Below are 17,551 nucleotides of genomic sequence, written 5' to 3'. Positions count from 1 at the left end.
AAATGCCCTTGAGCAAGGCACTGAACCGGCTGCTCCAGCAGAGCTCCTCAGTGGCAGACAAGTCTCAGGTGTGAGTGTGTCACTGTAGTGCTCTTTCCTCCCTCTACGAGCTGCGAATTCAAATCTGATTCCATTTAAAACTGGGGGCAGAAAACTTGGTGAAATTATGTAATGGGTGCCACAATAACACTTATTATTCAGTCCAAGAGAGAAAAGTCTCTACTATTCACATAAGGAAGAGCCTCACATGATCAAAGCATCCATTTCAGCGTACATCAATGTAAATCACACCTGCTTCAGACTTCTGCGTGTCTAAAGTGATTTTTTTTTTAACCATTCTTAGCAGTGAGAAAAGCACACTCTGGTGACTGATATCTTATACACAATCAAACTACACATTTCTATCTATTATCACTATCATCACTGAGTGTCCATTCGTCTGATGAAGGCTTGGTAATCTTCGGTTTAGTTCGGGGCCAGTGGTAGCTCTGCAGTAATGCAAACAGATGTGACAGGAAGGTTGTTCAAAGTCTTTAAAGGAAGATTTCATGAAAACGTCTCCCTTTGCTCAACAGCTACCGCTAAGGTGTCCCTGAGGAAGGCACCTGCTGTAAAGCCACAGCTGTAGAAGACTGCGGTTGGACTGGGCTTCTCCCAGTTTTGAGTGTGTGTGTGTGTGTGTGTTTTGAGTTGTGTGTATGCAAAAAAAAGAAAAAAAAAATGGGCACTGCTGAGAAAGGAGCGGATGAGCTCTTGTAAAGCTTCCCTGGATAAATAAAAGTAAAAGCTTCCCACTGGGTTTGGACTGCGCCTGAAGCTGTTGATCAGCGAACGAACTGAAGATGAGATCCCAAGCCGAGCGAGAAGCGTCGCTTCTTGGTTTAACACAGAAATACAAAGGTTTAAGAACAGCTGTTGTGGAGAATACGCTCCTTCGGTGCCAGAAAAAAAGGCAGAGAAAAAACAACTTGTGTCCCAGCATCATGAGCTCTTAGGAGGGGATGTGGGGGCGGGAGGGGCCCCAGCATCGCTCTTTGTTCCCCGGCTGTGAAGGAGCTGCTCTCATGTTGTTGGCCGGAGAGCTATGTGGGTGAGGGTTATCAGGGCAGCGTCCTGCTAAATGTAGAACTGGTGTAGCGCCAGCTTGTCCATGAAGGGCCGTACCAAGTTATCTGTGGCGAAATAGAAGACGAGGCCGAAAAAAATGGAGATGGGCAGAGCGGGGAGTGCTTTCTTGAAGATGGCGAGGAGGAGCAGAGTCAGACATAAGCCCTGCGGGGGCAGAGACAGACAAAATAAAACACTTTGGAAATAGCACACTGAGTAATTGTATACCAAACAAAATCAGCGCTGAAGGAGGCAAAAAATTGCTTATTATGTAATCAAGAGGTTTACATAAAGGGGGGTGGGTACTGTGCACCGAGAGAGGGTTGAAACTGCGGTGAGTCGAGTTTGATACCAAAATAAACAGCTGATCACTCACAATGAGGATGGCTACGAAGCAGGCGAGGGTGGTGTTCCAGTCGCCGCTGGCCGTGGCTGAGGCTTTTCCCACCAGCATGCTGTAGAAGATGAAGTCTCCGAGTCCCAGCTTGACACCCCCTGAGGACGCAGAGGGACGCCACATTCAGGGTGGAGTCAATTCAAACACAAGTTTTGCTTCAGCCACACACCCTATAACCCTTATAGAAACCTTTCCTTGTGTGTAATTACTGTACAAACAAAATCGCTCACCCCATATTTACTGAAGCTTTAAGTTAAAACGAGCACTGGCCTCAATATAGCACAGAGATGAACACTAGCAATTTCCTTGAATAATCGCTTCCTAATTTTCTCAATCCCAAAATAGTTCCATTCACACATGCCCTCAATTTCACAGAAAAGGGAATACTTAAAAACATTCCTAAAATGTTTACTGTCTGAGTAGAAGAGGGAAGTGAAAGCTGATGATTACACGCTGAGAAGAAGAAAGCAGACAATGTGAGAATTCACAGGTTTGAATCACCGAACCCGGCTTTTAAATTTTTTACACTTTTAAAATCTAAAAATGACCCTGACGGGTTTTGTTTTTACTTAATAGCTAATCTGGATGATTTAAAGTATGATGCTCAACTCTATGGAGCACGACAAAATATTTTATGTTTCAGCAGGCAGCTGTTTTCAGAAAACACAGGTAGGATCTTTGCCCATTTTAAGTAATACTTGTAGAATAGAGTGGAATAATTCACCGCTGCAAAGCCACATAGTTGCAGGGAATACTGGGCTTAAATCTGCAATCCTGCATGGACGCCAACGTTAGTAAATATACTTGTTCTATTACTTAACATTCTGTTTATGCTTCCATCTGCCCTGTGTACTTAGTACTACAGAAGATCCAGCAGTAACCACACATTAGTCAGCCATAATGTTCAATATTGTTTCACCACTTACTCTCCTCATCGTCCTCTTCAACAGGAGGACGCGCTGAGGGCATCTGCTGAATTTCCCGTCTGGTCTCCTCCGTGGACTGGAGCGGCCCCAGTCGATGCTCCTGCTGGCTGACCCAGGACTGGTTGAAACCTCCATCATCCTGTGACGGACTCGATGGGACCGGAGATGCCACTGGTGCTGAAAAAAGATACCAGTCAGGTTTGAAAAGTAACCGTCGAGTAGGGCTGTGCGATATGACCAAAATCTCATATCCCGATATAAAACATCTATCGTCCAATAACAATATAAATCACAAAATTTTAACATTTTCTGTAAATTCTGTGACTCTCAGGCAGCTCTACTTGTGTGAAGTGTTTCCAGCTGGGCGTCGTGTACCTGAAGTCGAGTGTTTTAACAGATGCATGAAACTATACATTTTTAGACATAAGTTGTAACGGCCGCCGTTTTCTTTGTATTTATTACACGGCGTGCTGCGGGGAAAAGCCTGTTCTAACGTTTGAGTCAAAGGTTTATTTTTTAGCACCTGACGGCTCTTTTTTGCTTCTCATCCGTAAATACTCTGCATACTCTTTCACGTGATTCAGTTTATTTTGAAAAGTCTCAACAGGATCTTGAGCTTTATTGTGAAAGGTTTATGTGGAAAATAAACAAGCAGACACCCGATGGTTTGACCGCCGTTGTTGCTAACGACAACGCATAAAAACAGGCGCTTGTCCGTCCGTAGTGTGGTTATATTAAATATAAGAGAAAGAGAGAACTTTAAGAAATGAATATAGCCACTACAGTGACCATCAAAACGGTGAAAAAAATATTGCCGTAAACGTTTATTTTGCGACACCACGAAACAAACAATAGCGTAAAATGAAATGATAGATGTTTTTATATCGTCATCCGATATATATCGTTTTATCGTACAGCCCTACCGTCGAGCACCAAAGTCAAGCGCAGTCCATCTCTTTGAGTTGTTAGTTACCTTCTTGAGGCTCTTGTTGAGGCGAAGCTGCTTCTGTCGAGTTCCTATTTGGCCTGTCTGTGTCCGCCATGTTGACGAGCCACACCATCGTAGCTGGAGAAGAAGGTTTGGGAGATCGGTTTGTGTTAAGAGCCTTTAAAAGGTAAATATAAGTTAGCAACAGCTGAAGCTAGAGTGCTACAAACACATCTTAAAATGAGTTGAAAAAAACAAAACAAAACAAAACAAAAAAACAAGCACTATATGAAGTTGAAGTGTCCATTAAAGGAAACACCATCTGTTTAAGGGAAAGCAGACATTCTAAAACAAAGCTCAAATTTAAGATTATTTGAACTATTGAAAGCAGAAGAAGTTTCATTAGAAATAACTGTGCTGAAGGTAGCTGAAGTTTCTGATGATATTTAAAAACATTTGAGTGTTTGAATGGAGGTGAATGGTTAAGGTCTCACTGTTTAAAGCAGGATGTGTGATACTGACTATACACAATTAGGTCCTTAACGTGTACATCAGCGGTCCCCAACCCCCGGGCCTCGGGTCCGTGAGTCGTTTGGTACCGGGCCGTGAGAGTAGAGGCTCAGGTGTGAAATGTGTGGTTTTCAGGGTTTTTATCGGTTTTCAGCGTCATTTTGTTATCGTTTTTATCGTTAACTCGGTTTTCCTGGGTCTTTTCACGTGTGTTATGAATAAATCTTCTTTGTTTCAGTACCGGTACTAGTTTTATTTTGTTGTATTTATCCGCGACACCTTAAAGGCCGGTCCGTGAAAATATTGTCGGGCATAAACTGCTCCATGGTGCAAAAAAGGTTGGAGACCGCTGGTGTACATGTTTTTGTAGTTTTGCCTCCGTAAAACCACCACAGAGAATTTCAAACCAAAAAACAATCGAGATGTGACTGAAGTGCAGACTTTCAGATTTATTTCAAGGACTTTAACGCAAGTTGTAAAAACCATGTAAGTTGCAGCCAATTTTATACAGTCCTACATTTTCTGAGGCTCAAATTAAACTGACATAATGTAAAATATAATGATTGTTTTTACTAACTGGAGGAAAATCATTTGCAGTTAATGACGATGCGGTTTTCTTTGGCTGATGATCAATTTGTGTCCTTCTCCATACTTTTCTCTTTCAATCATTTTGTTACAAGTTAGTCTTCGTTTTGTTTATCCAAAGATTTTTTTTCCAGAACTGGGACTCTGGGAGAGTCTAATCTGGTCGTTTTGTTCTTGAGCGTAAACAGTGTTTTGTACATTGTTGTAAACCCTCTGTATTTCCGGTTATGAAGGCGTCCCCTGATTGTAGACCTTAACAAATGTGCCGAGCTCCTGATGAATGTTCTTCAGGCAGACGTTGCAAAGTTGTTTTCTTAGTGATGAAATTAATTATATTACCGTGCTATTTAAGCTATAAATTACAAATTTACCTCTTTAAATCAATTTTAGGCATTATGTCTGCTTAATTTGTCATGAAATAACAAGAGATGAATTCTCTCCTGTCATTTAAAAGTCCAATTAATTTTGCGCCACTGAAGAAAGGGGACTGTGTATAAAAATACCTGTAATTCCTAAGTTCTTGATGTAATATGCTTTTAAAACCCCTTAAATATCAGCAAAAATCGGCACTTTAAAAACATTACGATTGTTTGAAATTAAATCCACTGTGGTGGTGGTGGTGTACAGGTCCAAAGCTACAAAAACTGTGTTTGTTCAGCAAGTTATGGATTTAACTGTAACACAACAGAAACACTGGAAACATTACATTTAGAGTAGAATTGGTATTTCTTAATCTACATATAAAATCATTTAAAATGCTAAAAATGAAATTAAATCACTTACAGAAGAGGAAAGAGTTTAAGTATGAGAAGAAAAATAACATTTTAAGTAAATGTACTGAGGATTTCATTTGCCCATCTTTGTTTTAATGCAATAAAATGTTACTAAATGTAGTGATGTAGGCCTGCGGACATTGTCCATCTTACAAGAATAGATGAGAGCTGGAAAGATGGGCTCATTTCTCTCTTGAGCAGTCTCCACCAGGATCCTCAGAGGCCCTTTGGGACAGAGCACTGCCAACAGATCTGCAAGAGAAAAGACGACAGAGGCCAGAAAAAGGATGTTAGCTACTGAACAGAGGGTTCTTTAAGAGGCCAAATGACCTGATGTGATATCTTCTATGAACAAGGGGCAGGAGCTTAAGTTAACATGCACAGTTTCTGGCAGTCCCAAATCTCTAAAGGGTTTACTTCCTAGTTTATTGAAACACGGCAAAATTTATGGTACATCCAAGTATTACCCAACACTGTGATCTGTGGCCAAACTTTGGCTCCCAGTTAAATAGTGTTCTTGGAAAAGAAAACTGCCACACTAACAGGAAATCTAATTTGATGACGCTTGATATACCCTGGACTTTGTCCCAGTGCGCTGTCTTTGAGGAAATGCACAAATCAAGACAAAAATATTAAGCAAGCTTTCGGGCAAACACACTTCCTATGGCATACACGCAAAGTGATTTAAGCCTGGAACACTAACTCAAAAATTCCTCTGTGACTGACACCTAATCTATCTATGTGTTTCTTGTTGCCACCACTGATTTGACAGTTTGAGCATCTGTGTGTGCTCTCTGGATATCAGGTTTGGCTTTTAGCCCTTCTGCCCCCACATTTCCATTCCTCACAGACTTTTCACCCCATTTTCAAGTACTTTTGCAAACGTTTTAGCTCTTGAGAAACATTCTTCCCTCTAGCAACGAGTTATTTCAACACTTGCATACATACCACTGCAGAGAGAAAATTTTTTCCTATAAGTAAGAATACATTTGCACAGCGGTGTTTAGTTAAAGGTGTAACGGATTGGTCAAGATTAGGTTTTATTTCAGAGTTTATTCATTTATCAAAAATATAGAAAAGGCTCAATTGCTTAAAAAGTTTTTGTTTAAAAATCAAAAGTTTATATATCTTAAAACTGACATTTTAAAGTTTAGCTTTTTTCCCCCCCTCCATGCTTTTATCCAGCGCAACCGCTAAAAGAAACCAGATGACTGGACATTAGCACACAAAAACATCTTCAAAGGTTTGATGAAGACTTTAAAGAACACAGAGGTCAAAAAGCAGCGTGCGAGACTTACCGTAGACAGATATGACAGCTAATATGAGCCAGGCAGTCCACTCTGGCAGGTACTTGATGAAAACCAGGGCCATCAGGGCGCTGATCATGATGAGGTAGGCCTGCTGGAGCCGCAGAGGTCCCTTCCAATGAATACACATCATCCCCACCACTCCGAAATTCCAGATTATTATCGCTAGGGTTACGTAGTCCATGGCCAGATTGTAGGTCTTAAAAACCTCTCTGTTTGGACAGAGTGAAAGCATAATGAATTAAACTGCTTGACACTTTGAAATGTTTGTAACAACTGCATTAAAAGTTAAGTTGTGCGGCTTACTTGAGGTAGATGTAGGAGAAGAAGAAGAGCAGGAGGAGAGAGGAAAGGAAGAGCCAGCCTTGGATCACCTGTGAGAACAAAAATCCGCATTATTTACAGAATATTTCACCGAATCTGTGCTTGTAAGACTCTGTATCTAGAATTTGATTTAAACTACAATATTTGACCCAAAAGGAGTCGCCTTTAGGTCTTTAATGAAAATTTGAGTCTCTTTAATCTCTCCTCCTGAAACATTTTTACTTCAGGGTATGACCAAAATATGTGATTATGGTCACTAATATGTGGCTCACATTTTCTCCAACACTCATTCAACTCAATTTCTGCTACCATTTCTTCCACCCTAAAAATCTCATGTAATGGGAGTTGGTTCTCTGATGTACTCCAGTCCATCTTCTTACCACTTACCACCACATCCTGTAGTATAGCTGCATTTGCTTTGCCAGCAGAAGGTTTGTGGGTGGGGCTTCTGTGGTTACAGAGCAGTGTTCATGAGATGACCGTATGAGAGATGTTGTATTATTGCCATCACATACAGCCCAAGAATAGCAAAAATTGATCTGTGTTTGCAGCAGTCTGAAGCCTGTGCTTTTAGCTCAGACGGTTTACTTTTATATATGTTGCAAAGCCATGTTTAATACAAGGTAGACCACAGGAAACACAATGGACAAGCAGAAAACAGCATCAATGAGAGCTGTATTTGTATTTGTGATCACTCCATGATTAAATTGCTATATATTTCATCACACTTAATCCCTGTATTTTTTATTTTAGTCTCCAACTCAATGTGTAAATGTATCCATTATGCTGTGCATTCTAGCAATGGAAAGGGAAAACAATGGTGTCTGTTTCTTATAACTACTCTCTGCTAATTCAACAAAAATTATAAATGCAAAAGTCAAGTATTGATTAAAAACTAAACCTTTCAATAATAATGAAGGAGCTTTGATAAAGGAAGCAGTGATTTCGAGCCACATCATAACAACTTTATTTTGTTTCTAACACAGTCACAGTTCCTGAAATCATATTTCTACAACTTGCCTGGGGATCTACACCAACTGACAGACAACTTAAAACATGTTTTGTGTTTGGCGCTTTTCCACAGGAGATTTCTGTATTTGTTTTTTATTGTTTTTTGTTTTGTTTTTTATCTAAGCCGTACAGCTAAATAACAAATTATCACGAACACTATGATCCTAGTGAAACTATGTCTTTCCAACTTTAACAAGTTTAAACACATCCTGTAAAAAAGCCTTGAAAGATTAAGTGTTTTTACACTCTAGGGTGCAGCTAATAAGACTATATACGTGGTGCAGCAAGATGTTAGAGGTGTTAATCTGTACCTTGTAGCAGCGGTACTTGTATAACATCACCAGCACCAAAGTCATAACGATGATTACAGTGATCATGATGGTGGCATTCAGAATGGAGTTGAGGGCTCTCTGTCCTACTGTGTCTGTGTCTTCAGGGAATGGTGTGTAGATCCTGAAGTGACAGATTAAACACACACACACACACACACACACACACACACACACACACCCACACACACAGTACAGTTTTGGAGCAGATGATTCAGGGGCATTAAAGTCTTCAGAAAAACTAAAGATTTGTAAGATTATCTTTCTGTGGTTTGAGCCAAATTCAGGCTCTCTATAAAGATCTTAAGCATTAACAAAGCTACACGTATTACTGTCTACATGCCCAAAGCATGGACACAAGCACATTACATTATCTATACCTAGTGGCAGTTCTCCTGCACTGCATGTCATTCAAACAGAGGCTCTAATGTGAGCCTTGGATCATCTCATTTCCCTATTACAATCAGTGTGAAATGGGTCACAGCACTTACAATCTCTGCCCGTCATTCTGGGTGTAGAAGCTGACAGATTTTATGGTTGCCACGACGACCACCATGCAAAGCGTCACTGGGACAAAAAGCATGATGACATGCTTGGCCCCGTATTTCAAAGTCAGCTCCTCCTCATCCTCCTCCTCTCTTTCCACCACTCTTGGAGCGGGAGCAGCGGGGGGCTGCCCATTCTGCTCCGGGCTGGTGCCATTGCCACCTCCTCCACCGCCACTATCACCTCCTCCTCCAGTTCCAGCTCCAGCACCAGCTGCTGAACCTCCTCTGGACCGCGCTCTGGGCACACCAGTTTCTTGTGGTTTCTGGGTGGAATCTGGGGATCTGTTAGCCTCCTGTTGGTTCTGCTGATGCAGGAAAAGAGCCATATTTGAAATGTGTGAAAAACAAACAAACAACCACACACACACACACACACACACAGTTATGCCTCCCGTTACTAAATAAAATTCCCTCATACAGTTTTATCAGCCCCTACCTACTATGATAGAGTTAAAAAATGTATCTTACACATACATAATGAAATCTCTGAACTAAGATTTTGCCACACAAATGTCTAGTGGTGTACACATTTGCCTAACAAATGAAAGATCCCCAGATCAATCACAGGAGACACAAATCCCTTTAGGGTTGTGCCAGGAACGCTGTGGTGACCACCTTATGATTACAGAAGCAGCCAAAAGTAGTTTCTTCTTTATATTGGCAAATTAAATGTTTTCATTTAGCCACTTTATTTGCTTAAATTGAAAACAAATACACACCAAAATGTGAAAGATTAAAACTAAATGTTATCAGATGATCCATATGTGCACTTGACTGGCTCACCGCCTCTCTTGCTCCAAGGATAACAGCAGCGTGCTTGTTCCCACTCACCCTGAGGATCTGTCCCGTCAGGACAAAATAAGGACGCAACTCAAGGAGACTGTGTGAACTAAAACTGTCAGGCTGCCAGACGAGTCGAGACATGCGGCAGCCTAGACATGAAGCAATTGTACCAGGTACACAGAAATGAAGACAGGAGGCGTCTCCAGAGATCTGAGTAGTGAAAGCTGCCAGAGCTTTTAAACAGGCTGCTGTGCAAAAATGACCTCGCTGTGTGGTATGCTGCTTTGTGTCTCAGTCCTGGGAATTAGGCCAATATTGGTCCCAAGGACAAAAGAGATACAGACTGCTTTTCTGAATAAATTAACCAGGTATGTAGTGATACTGTAACAGCACGCCCTTCCTAGCCAGACTTATCACTCTGACAAATCTGGCTGGAAGACAGAAACAAAGTGTTCCCTTAGCTGAAATATAGATGCAGTGTATGAGTTCAACTGTTGTAAAGCACAAGGCTAAGCACTGTTAAGTGCACTATGACAGTAAAAAGGGACTTTGACTTATTCACTCCACGAAGGAGGAAATGCCTTTGTTTACAGTAACAGCAAACTTCAGAGCACAAAGCCAACTTGTTCCTAAAGCTTCTATGTATGATTTAAAGGTTAATGGTTGTGCTGTCAGTGGAAACACACTGCTCCTTATCAGAATATAATCACCCTGTCCTGGACAATTTACTGTAACAGAGACCAAATTAAATGATTCAATTAAAACTACTCAACAGCACATGACGTTACAAAATGACTAAGAAACTTTACTTCCCTCTTACTGAGACTCTTGTGTGGCAATCATTAATCATTACATTAAAATAGACGGATATAGCATTAGAGCCACTGTGAAACTTTATTTCATACTGACCATATTGTTTTCGATATCCTCTGCATTGTTCGCCATTGTTGGCTCGGTGGACTCTTGTCCTTACATGCAAACCGGAACTTTTCAACCCTGATCAAAGAGAAATGGGTCAATAGAACATATAACCACCAACACAGGAATAAATCAAGCGTGTAAAGACAGAGAGAGTCATGTTTTGTGCAGATTATAAACTAGATTAGACAAATTTGTTATGTGAAATGAAAGGGACAGTGACAAAAGTAAATTAATCAGAAAACATGTTAAATATCAGTGAATATCAGAGTTCCATTGCGTGTGCATGTTGTTACAAAACACAAGACCAATATGGGTGACGGTTAGCTCACAGCATGAACATGCAACCATATGCCGCAGCGGCCCAGGTTTGATTCAGATCCACAGCCCTTTGCTGCTCATCTTAACTACTTTCCTGTCTACCGGCCACTGTAAAAATGTTAAAAGCCAACCTAAAAATGCATGTTAAAAAAACCTAAGACCCATATAAAATACTAAAGTAGCACTAATTAAGTGGTAGGAATTTACTTAGTGGTGGAATTCAGTGTTTCGCAGAATTGGAAATCATTTTAAAAGACAATTTCACACTTTTTTAAAAAATACATTCTTCTCATATTTTAAACAGTTCCAGTTATTTCTCAAAAATATTACCTGTGAAATCGTTTCGAAGACTTATCAGTCATTCCATTTTAATTAAAACATTTTAAATACTAGGATAAACTTAAATATTAGGCTTAAATAACAACCTTGATTGTGCTGAATTATGTCGATGTGTCTATCTTTCAACAGAGAGGCCTTTCTTATTGTAAAATAAGGAGGAAATCGATTTTGATAAGACTTCAGTTTTAAGAGATAACAACACGATATGTCAAGGTAACATTTGAGCCACAAATTAGCCTTGGTCGAACTTCAATCAATCAATATATACAAAATGCGTGTGTATGTACACACACATTTTGGGGGGGAGGAGATCAGACAAGGGCAGTGTTCACTTCACAGCCATTGTGTACAAGAAGAATGATTACGCTGATTAGTAACTCTTCTTGTGTATACAGAGACTCGTGAGAATTGTATTTGAACCTGTACTTGAAGACTTGAAGATATCTTTGAAGGCCATAAAAAATAAAACATCTATGGGAATGTAACGTTCACGCTGCTGATTACACGCCGGGAAATCCAAAATCTGTATTATTTGATCCCTTCTTCTTGCTGACTTTACATGCCTATCAGAGAGAAACCAGTAAGCTGTAACGTTGATTATCTAGCTGTAATAACTACTCACAGAGGTCATTTTTAATTGGAGATTCGCTAAAATGGCTAGTTAACGATAGCCAATAATGTAATAACGATAGAGCAGGCTGCGACCGCTGCGGGTGGTTAGCGCTGGGTAAGTTACGTAACCCAAATTTCAAATGGTTCCTGAAAAGGTCCCTTAAAAGAAAGACACTTACCTGCTATGAACGCAAGATAATTTTCTTAATTTGGGGGTTCTCGAGTCGGGTTTAAACCCGGGTGCTTTCTCCTCTTTGTTGTTCCTGTGTTCACGCAATACATCCGGCCGCTGCTGCAAACTACTTCCTGTAGAGTCAGCGAATGTTCAGGATCAAAAAACAGTTCGAGATTTGTTTGTAGTCTTTATTGTTTTGCCAACCTCGTCGAATTAAATAAATTCTAAGGGTGAAATGTTAGCTTTTATCGCCATACCGAAGCAGTAATAAGAAACCGAAACAAATAGCTTGAATTAAAATAGCGCATTTTGTTCTCAGCTGGTTGTTCTTCCGGGTAACAGAGGAGACGACGCAAGGAGCTAAGAAAATCTGCAGAGAGCTACTCAAAAGCGTCAGAAAACATGGTTAGTACGTTTTGATGCACTGTTTGCAGGAATGATTTGTACGAAGAGCAAAAGCAGTGCGTCGGTTTTAGCGGGTCATTTCAGCAGAGCCGGGTTTGTTGTAAAAACGATTTGTAACGCATAGTTAGCATGAGTGGGCGTTTGGCTCCAACAAACCTCTGAAGACATGAAGCACATTCACGACTGAGAGACTAGCAGCCTGAGGCGAAAATATTATTTTAATTACTTTTATTAACAGTTTTTTGCCACTTGCTTATCGCCTAAAGATAGTTTTACTTAGCACTTAGACGAATAGTTTGCTGTAGGCTTAGGTGTAGGTCTATTTGTTTATAATTCATTTCAAAATGGGCCGTTTGGATTTTGAAACATTTTTGTCAATTTTTTAAATTGTTGTTGTGGTTGGCCCCCAAAAATGTCCACTGTTCTTAATATTCCTCCATCAGTCCTAAATTTTCATGAGAATTAGTCATTCTAGGTTAATGAGCCAAATAAGATTCTAAAATTGCGTAGTTTTTACAAACAAAACCAAAATATTGCATTTTAATATACCATGTGTAATAACTTGATTATAACAGATGGAATGTATTTGTTGAATGTAATGTAGTTATTTATTTAATACTCAATGTGCCTTATATTGAAAGACAATTACTTTAAATAAAAGTAAAAATGTTTGAAAATTAGTAACGTAAGTGACAGAGCTGTGCAAAAGTCTTAAGCCACTCCTCATTTAATTATGTTTTGCTTCCAGTCAGCCAGAAATTTCTGTACTATTTTTAAGGGGTTCTTGAGCAGCAGTCCTCCAGTCTCACACAGGGTTAAAATAGTAATTTTGCACCATCAAGATGACTACAAAGAGTTAGTAGCTGAAAACTTGGCATATCGTAGCATGCCGTGCAGAGTGCATGGAAGAAAATTGAGGAAACCTGGCAAAATAAGTGGTAGGATATAACTTTCAGACCAGATATCTGAAAGTTATATCCTTAAGAAATAGCAAATAAATAAATAAATCCAACAAAGACCCGACACAGGATCTGAGAGATGCATTTGACCCTTTAGTTGTTCCATCTACTGTTCACTGGGTTCATCAGAAGTGGTCTCAGTGGAAGGGTGGGTAATAAGAAGCTATTCTTAAGATGGGTAAACAGGAAGAAAAGGCTGAGGTATTCCATATTATACAAAACCTGGACTGAAAATCAGTGGGAACAGGTCTTATGAAGAAAATTTGACGTTTTTTGTACAAATTGTCATTAATATGAGGAGGACTCAGGAGAAAGTGACCACAGTGAGTGTTTTGCAGTTTGGGGCTGCATTTCAGCCAGTACAATTGAGAAATTTGTCCAATTTGATAGAATTATGAACACAATTAGCACAGATGTTGATCTACTACGTAAAACCATCAGCAGTGCATCTGATTGGCAACACCTTAATTTTTCAGCATGACAATGACCCAAAAAAACACAAGCAATACAGTAAAAGCATACCTGGGTAGAAGAACACACTGTAGAACACTATCAGTCATGGATTGGCCTCCCCAGAGCCCAGGCCTCATTATTACTGAAGCATTGTTGTATCATGTTGACATGGATTGGGGGGGGAAAAAAGTAGCCAACATCCAAACAATGGCATTGAATCTCCTTCAAAGAGCCCTGCAGAGCTATTCCCAAAGACATGACAAGAAGCCTAAGATGGTCAGAGCAAATATTGACTTTCGTGCTTCTTAGAACTATAAACTGTTTTTGCCTCAGATTCTATATTCATACAGAAGTACACCCCCACAAACTAACAAAAAAGACATTTGAAGATGTTGAATTGAGAAGGTGACTTGTATTATCAGACTAACAATAAGTATTTTGTTTTTCAGTCTCACACCATACTTCTGGTACAGCCCACCAAGAGGCCGGAGGGAAGGACCTACGCTGATTATGAGTCAGTCAATGAGTGTATGGAGGGTAAGCTGGTGGTTCTTTGTTCTTTTGTGTATTGCCTTTTCTTTCAGTGATATGTAATTCCACTCCACACTTCCAGGCTTTCATTGTTTACATGTACACAGCTTACGTGCATCCACCTGGAATTTTAGTCAAACTTAGTGAAGTTTCCATGATGTTTCCTATCTATCTTGAGTCTGTAGTGTTAAAATATTAAGGGAAACTGGTTATTTTCACCCGACATGTATGCAACTTGTGTTTACTTGCATGAGAAAACTTTTGGTTGTAGTGGTCAGGCAGTTCAACTAAAACTGTCCAGTAAACTCTGGTCATTTGACAAGTAATTGTCAAATAAGCATTTCATATGGTAATAATCTCCTGTTTCTAGTAGCACAGTTATCTTTCTTTGACTTTAGGAAGGAATTAATCTGTTATGTTATTATTTTTACTGCAGTATTTCTAATCATAGACTTTTCAGGTATTTATTTTGTAAGGTATTCCTTATTTGCATCAGAAATCAAAACATTGTCAAGTGAATATGGAAATATTTACTCATTGTGAGTGTAACATAGCATATTTTCCCCTGCACAGGTGTATGCAAGATGTATGAGGAGCATTTAAAGAGAATGAACCCCAACAGTCCGTCGATAACATACGATATCAGCCAGCTGTTTGACTTTATTGATGACCTGGCTGACCTCAGCTGTTTGGTGTAAGTTTCATGTTAAATTATTAAATTGTTTGTCATATCCAGCCCTGTGTATGTCTTCTAAACCTATGTATGTGCAAAGCATAATTAACTGATGGTACAGAATGATCAGTTTTTTAAAAAAAACAAGAGGAGTCAATAGAGTGTTAAAAGTGTTTGCCACATCAGTGCATTCAGTTCATGATTCTGCTTGCTAAATCTGCTGGGCAGGACAGATTTAAAAAGGGGGGTGGGGTTCTATAAAAAAAAAGAGAAATAAGTCTTGATGCATGCTCAATCATCCAGGTAAAGAAATCCCAAAAAGTTGATTCTGTTCATCTGGATGTAGCGTTTTCAGTGGAGGAATCGTTTCATCACTCAAATGACTTTGTCAATCTGAGCTGAATGCAGGTTTCCCCAACCTTATAAACCGTGGAACCATGGAACGTGTCCTCTCTGGTGGGGAAGGAGCCTCAGCTAGTGTGTGCGTTTGAGAGGTACTGGCTGGATAAGGTCAGGCTCACCTAAGCGCACGCACAGCTTAGGCTCCAGAACCAGTCTCGTGGAAAGGGCCCGGACTCTTTCTCAGTCGGGAGTTGCCCTTGGTGAGAGGCGGCGGCCTGGGGTGGGTATCTTAGCATCCACTCGGCTTGCTGCTTGTACACTGGGGTTTTTCCCAGTGGGTGAGAGGGTTTGTTCCCTGCACCTTCTGGTTGGGGAACAGGTCTTGACTATTGTCTGCTCCTATGCGCTGAACGACAGTTCAGAGTACCAAGCCTTCTTTGGAGTCCCTGGGTTAGAGTGTTTGAGGGTGCTCCACCTGGAGACTCTTTCTTTTTACTGGGAGACTTGAATGCTGACGTGGGTAACGACGGTGAGAACTGGAGGGGAGTGACTGGGAAGAACGGCCTACCAGATTTGAATCCGAGTGGTGTTCTCTTATTGGACTTCTGTGCAATATATGTGAGGTCACTGAGGCATATTATCAATTCCTTGGTGGCAGGGCCCTTGTGGTGGATAGGGTTCGCCCTGAGTTCCTGAAGGACTTGGCCCACATAACTGGCAATAAGTCAGACCCCAGTGAGTTTTGGACTCTGCCAGGGCTGCCTTGGCATCTTGTGGTGGCCTCCAGCTCACACTGGAGTGGTTTGCACCCAAGTGTGACACACAGGAATGAGAATCAGCACTCCAAGTCTGAAGCCATGGTCCTCAGCCGGAAAAAGGGTGGAGTGCCCACTCCTGGTCAGTGACCAGTTACTTTAACTCCTCCACTTGGGGCAGTATCTTGGGTTCTTTTCACAAGTGAGAGAACGGGAGATCGACAGACCGATTGTTGCTGTGGCTACAGTGATATGGGCACTGTACTGGTCAGTCGAAGTGAAAAGGAGGTTGAGAATAAAAGCAAAGTTCTCAATTTACTGGTCAGTCTACGTCCCTGCCATCACCTGTTGTCAGGAGCCTTGAGTAGTGACCAAAAGAAAGAGATTGTGGATAAAAGCAGTGAAAACATGTTACTTTCACACTATTTTAAAACCAAACCTGCTCCCCAGGTTATGTGTTCAGCATAAGTTATCATGCCGATTTAACCAGGTAAAAAGAGAGCCACCCACGACATAGAAAATAACTGTCTAACCTATTAATCTCATTTCATTGTACACCCTTCAGGTGTAAGAATTTAGATGAGCAATGTTGACAGACTTTAAAAAAAAAAGATATTACAGTTATAGTGGCATACTTGATGTTTTGTATTTTTTAAAGAAAAGCAGATCAGCCCCTCCTCGAGCTAAAATCTGTCCTCAAATTATTTAGAACCCATATCTTTTGATGATGACAAATCAATGACAGTCCTTTTTTTTTTTCCTCAATCTTTTTGTCATCTGCTGGGTTTTCTTATTTCCTTCATTTAGATTTCTCCATCACAAAGCTGCCAAAACATGTATATAATTCATAGAGCAACCCTGCAGGGATATTTCCAGCAGTTTTCTAACGCAGTTTGATTTGAAACAAAGTCTTTAGCAGTAAGTTCGCCTTCTAAAAAGAGCTTGTTTCCAGCTCTTTTTTTTTTCTGCTGCATTTGGCAGGAACGGGCACATCTCAGCATCAGTGTTTCTATTAATATTTTTTTAATGCTCGTGGCAGTGAGTGAAAACCACATCAAGCTTTATAGAGATGTAGAACAAGCCAGCTGCAATAACCTGCCCACAGGTGATTTAGGGCAATTTGTTATTCTTAATGTGGGGAGTTAAAGCTCATTTATTCAGGCAAGATTACTCTGTTTGAATTCCTCTGAGCTAATCGCAGCTGGCAAAAAGACAAATCTAGATGAACAGTCGCTACTTAGGTCACTTATTTGCTCATGTTGGGTGTTTTTAAAAATAAGGAGTTGCATGTTTTCATTAAAAAAACTGAAGATCCTGGGCCAACCAGAGGGGGGGAAAAAAGAAAAACATTGAAACTGAATTTAATTTTTGGTGCTGCCTCAGGTATCGTGCTGACACGCAGACGTACCAGCCGTACAACAAGGACTGGATCAAAGAGAAGATCTACGTGCTGCTGCGGCGTCAGGCTCAGCAGGCAGCGCAGTGAAGCTTCTGAGGAGGTGGAGAGGGGAGGGAGGGGGGGGGGATCAGAATTATTTTT

The 17,551-nt window shown here is 40.5% G+C and overlaps 2 protein-coding genes across 3 annotated transcripts; one reads left to right on the top strand and one right to left on the bottom strand.

The window, feature by feature from the left end:
- Nucleotides 1-696: 696 nt before the first annotated feature.
- psen1 (presenilin 1) lies at nt 697-12,011 on the bottom strand. 2 transcript variants are annotated; one of them, XM_005946904.2, is made up of 11 exons: nt 11,898-12,011; nt 10,438-10,524; nt 8,689-9,050; nt 8,180-8,321; nt 6,840-6,907; nt 6,525-6,745; nt 5,380-5,478; nt 3,404-3,496; nt 2,431-2,607; nt 1,484-1,602; nt 697-1,272 (listed from the first exon to the last, which is right to left on the bottom strand). In XM_005946904.2, the coding sequence occupies exons 2-11, from the start codon at nt 10,471-10,473 to the stop codon at nt 1,117-1,119; spliced, it is 1,473 nt and encodes a 490-aa protein (XP_005946966.1). In that variant the 5' UTR covers nt 10,474-10,524; nt 11,898-12,011; the 3' UTR covers nt 697-1,116. The 2 variants fall into 2 exon arrangements, with proteins under 2 accessions (XP_005946966.1, XP_005946967.1); XM_005946905.2 differs by having other exon boundaries at nt 8,689-9,047.
- A 15-nt stretch (nt 12,012-12,026) lies between these two features.
- LOC102299143 (ERH mRNA splicing and mitosis factor) lies at nt 12,027-17,531 on the top strand. Its single transcript, XM_005946903.2, has 4 exons — nt 12,027-12,298; nt 14,160-14,247; nt 14,815-14,935; nt 17,395-17,531. Exons 1-4 carry the CDS (start codon nt 12,296-12,298, stop codon nt 17,495-17,497), a joined length of 315 nt encoding a protein of 104 aa, XP_005946965.1. The 5' UTR covers nt 12,027-12,295; the 3' UTR covers nt 17,498-17,531.
- Nucleotides 17,532-17,551: the final 20 nt, after the last annotated feature.

Source organism: Haplochromis burtoni, unplaced genomic scaffold, assembly GCF_018398535.1.
Source record: "Haplochromis burtoni strain Fernald_Lab_line unplaced genomic scaffold, NCSU_Asbu1 Contig_393, whole genome shotgun sequence".
Classification (NCBI taxonomy): Eukaryota; Metazoa; Chordata; class Actinopteri; order Cichliformes; family Cichlidae; genus Haplochromis; species Haplochromis burtoni.
The sequence above is the reverse complement of the archived record's forward strand: the minus strand, read 5'-3'. Positions and strand labels throughout refer to the sequence as shown.

What these genes read in the sequence shown, in the direction of transcription:
- psen1 (XM_005946904.2), bottom strand. Translation starts at nt 10,473, where the DNA reads ATGGCGAACAATGCAGAGGATATCGAAAACAATATG. An exon ending in ACAAGTACCGCTGCTACAAG is followed by an intron (nt 6,908 to 8,179) that starts GTACAGATTAAC and finishes TTGTTCTCACAG; the next exon opens with GTGATCCAAGGCTGGCTCTT. An exon ending in GCTTCGTAGCCATCCTCATT is followed by an intron (nt 1,273 to 1,483) that starts GTGAGTGATCAG and finishes CTGCCCCCGCAG; the next exon opens with GGCTTATGTCTGACTCTGCT.
- LOC102299143 (XM_005946903.2), top strand. An exon ending in AGTCAATGAGTGTATGGAGG is followed by an intron (nt 14,248 to 14,814) that starts GTAAGCTGGTGG and finishes TCCCCTGCACAG; the next exon opens with GTGTATGCAAGATGTATGAG. An exon ending in GCTGACCTCAGCTGTTTGGT is followed by an intron (nt 14,936 to 17,394) that starts GTAAGTTTCATG and finishes GTGCTGCCTCAG; the next exon opens with GTATCGTGCTGACACGCAGA.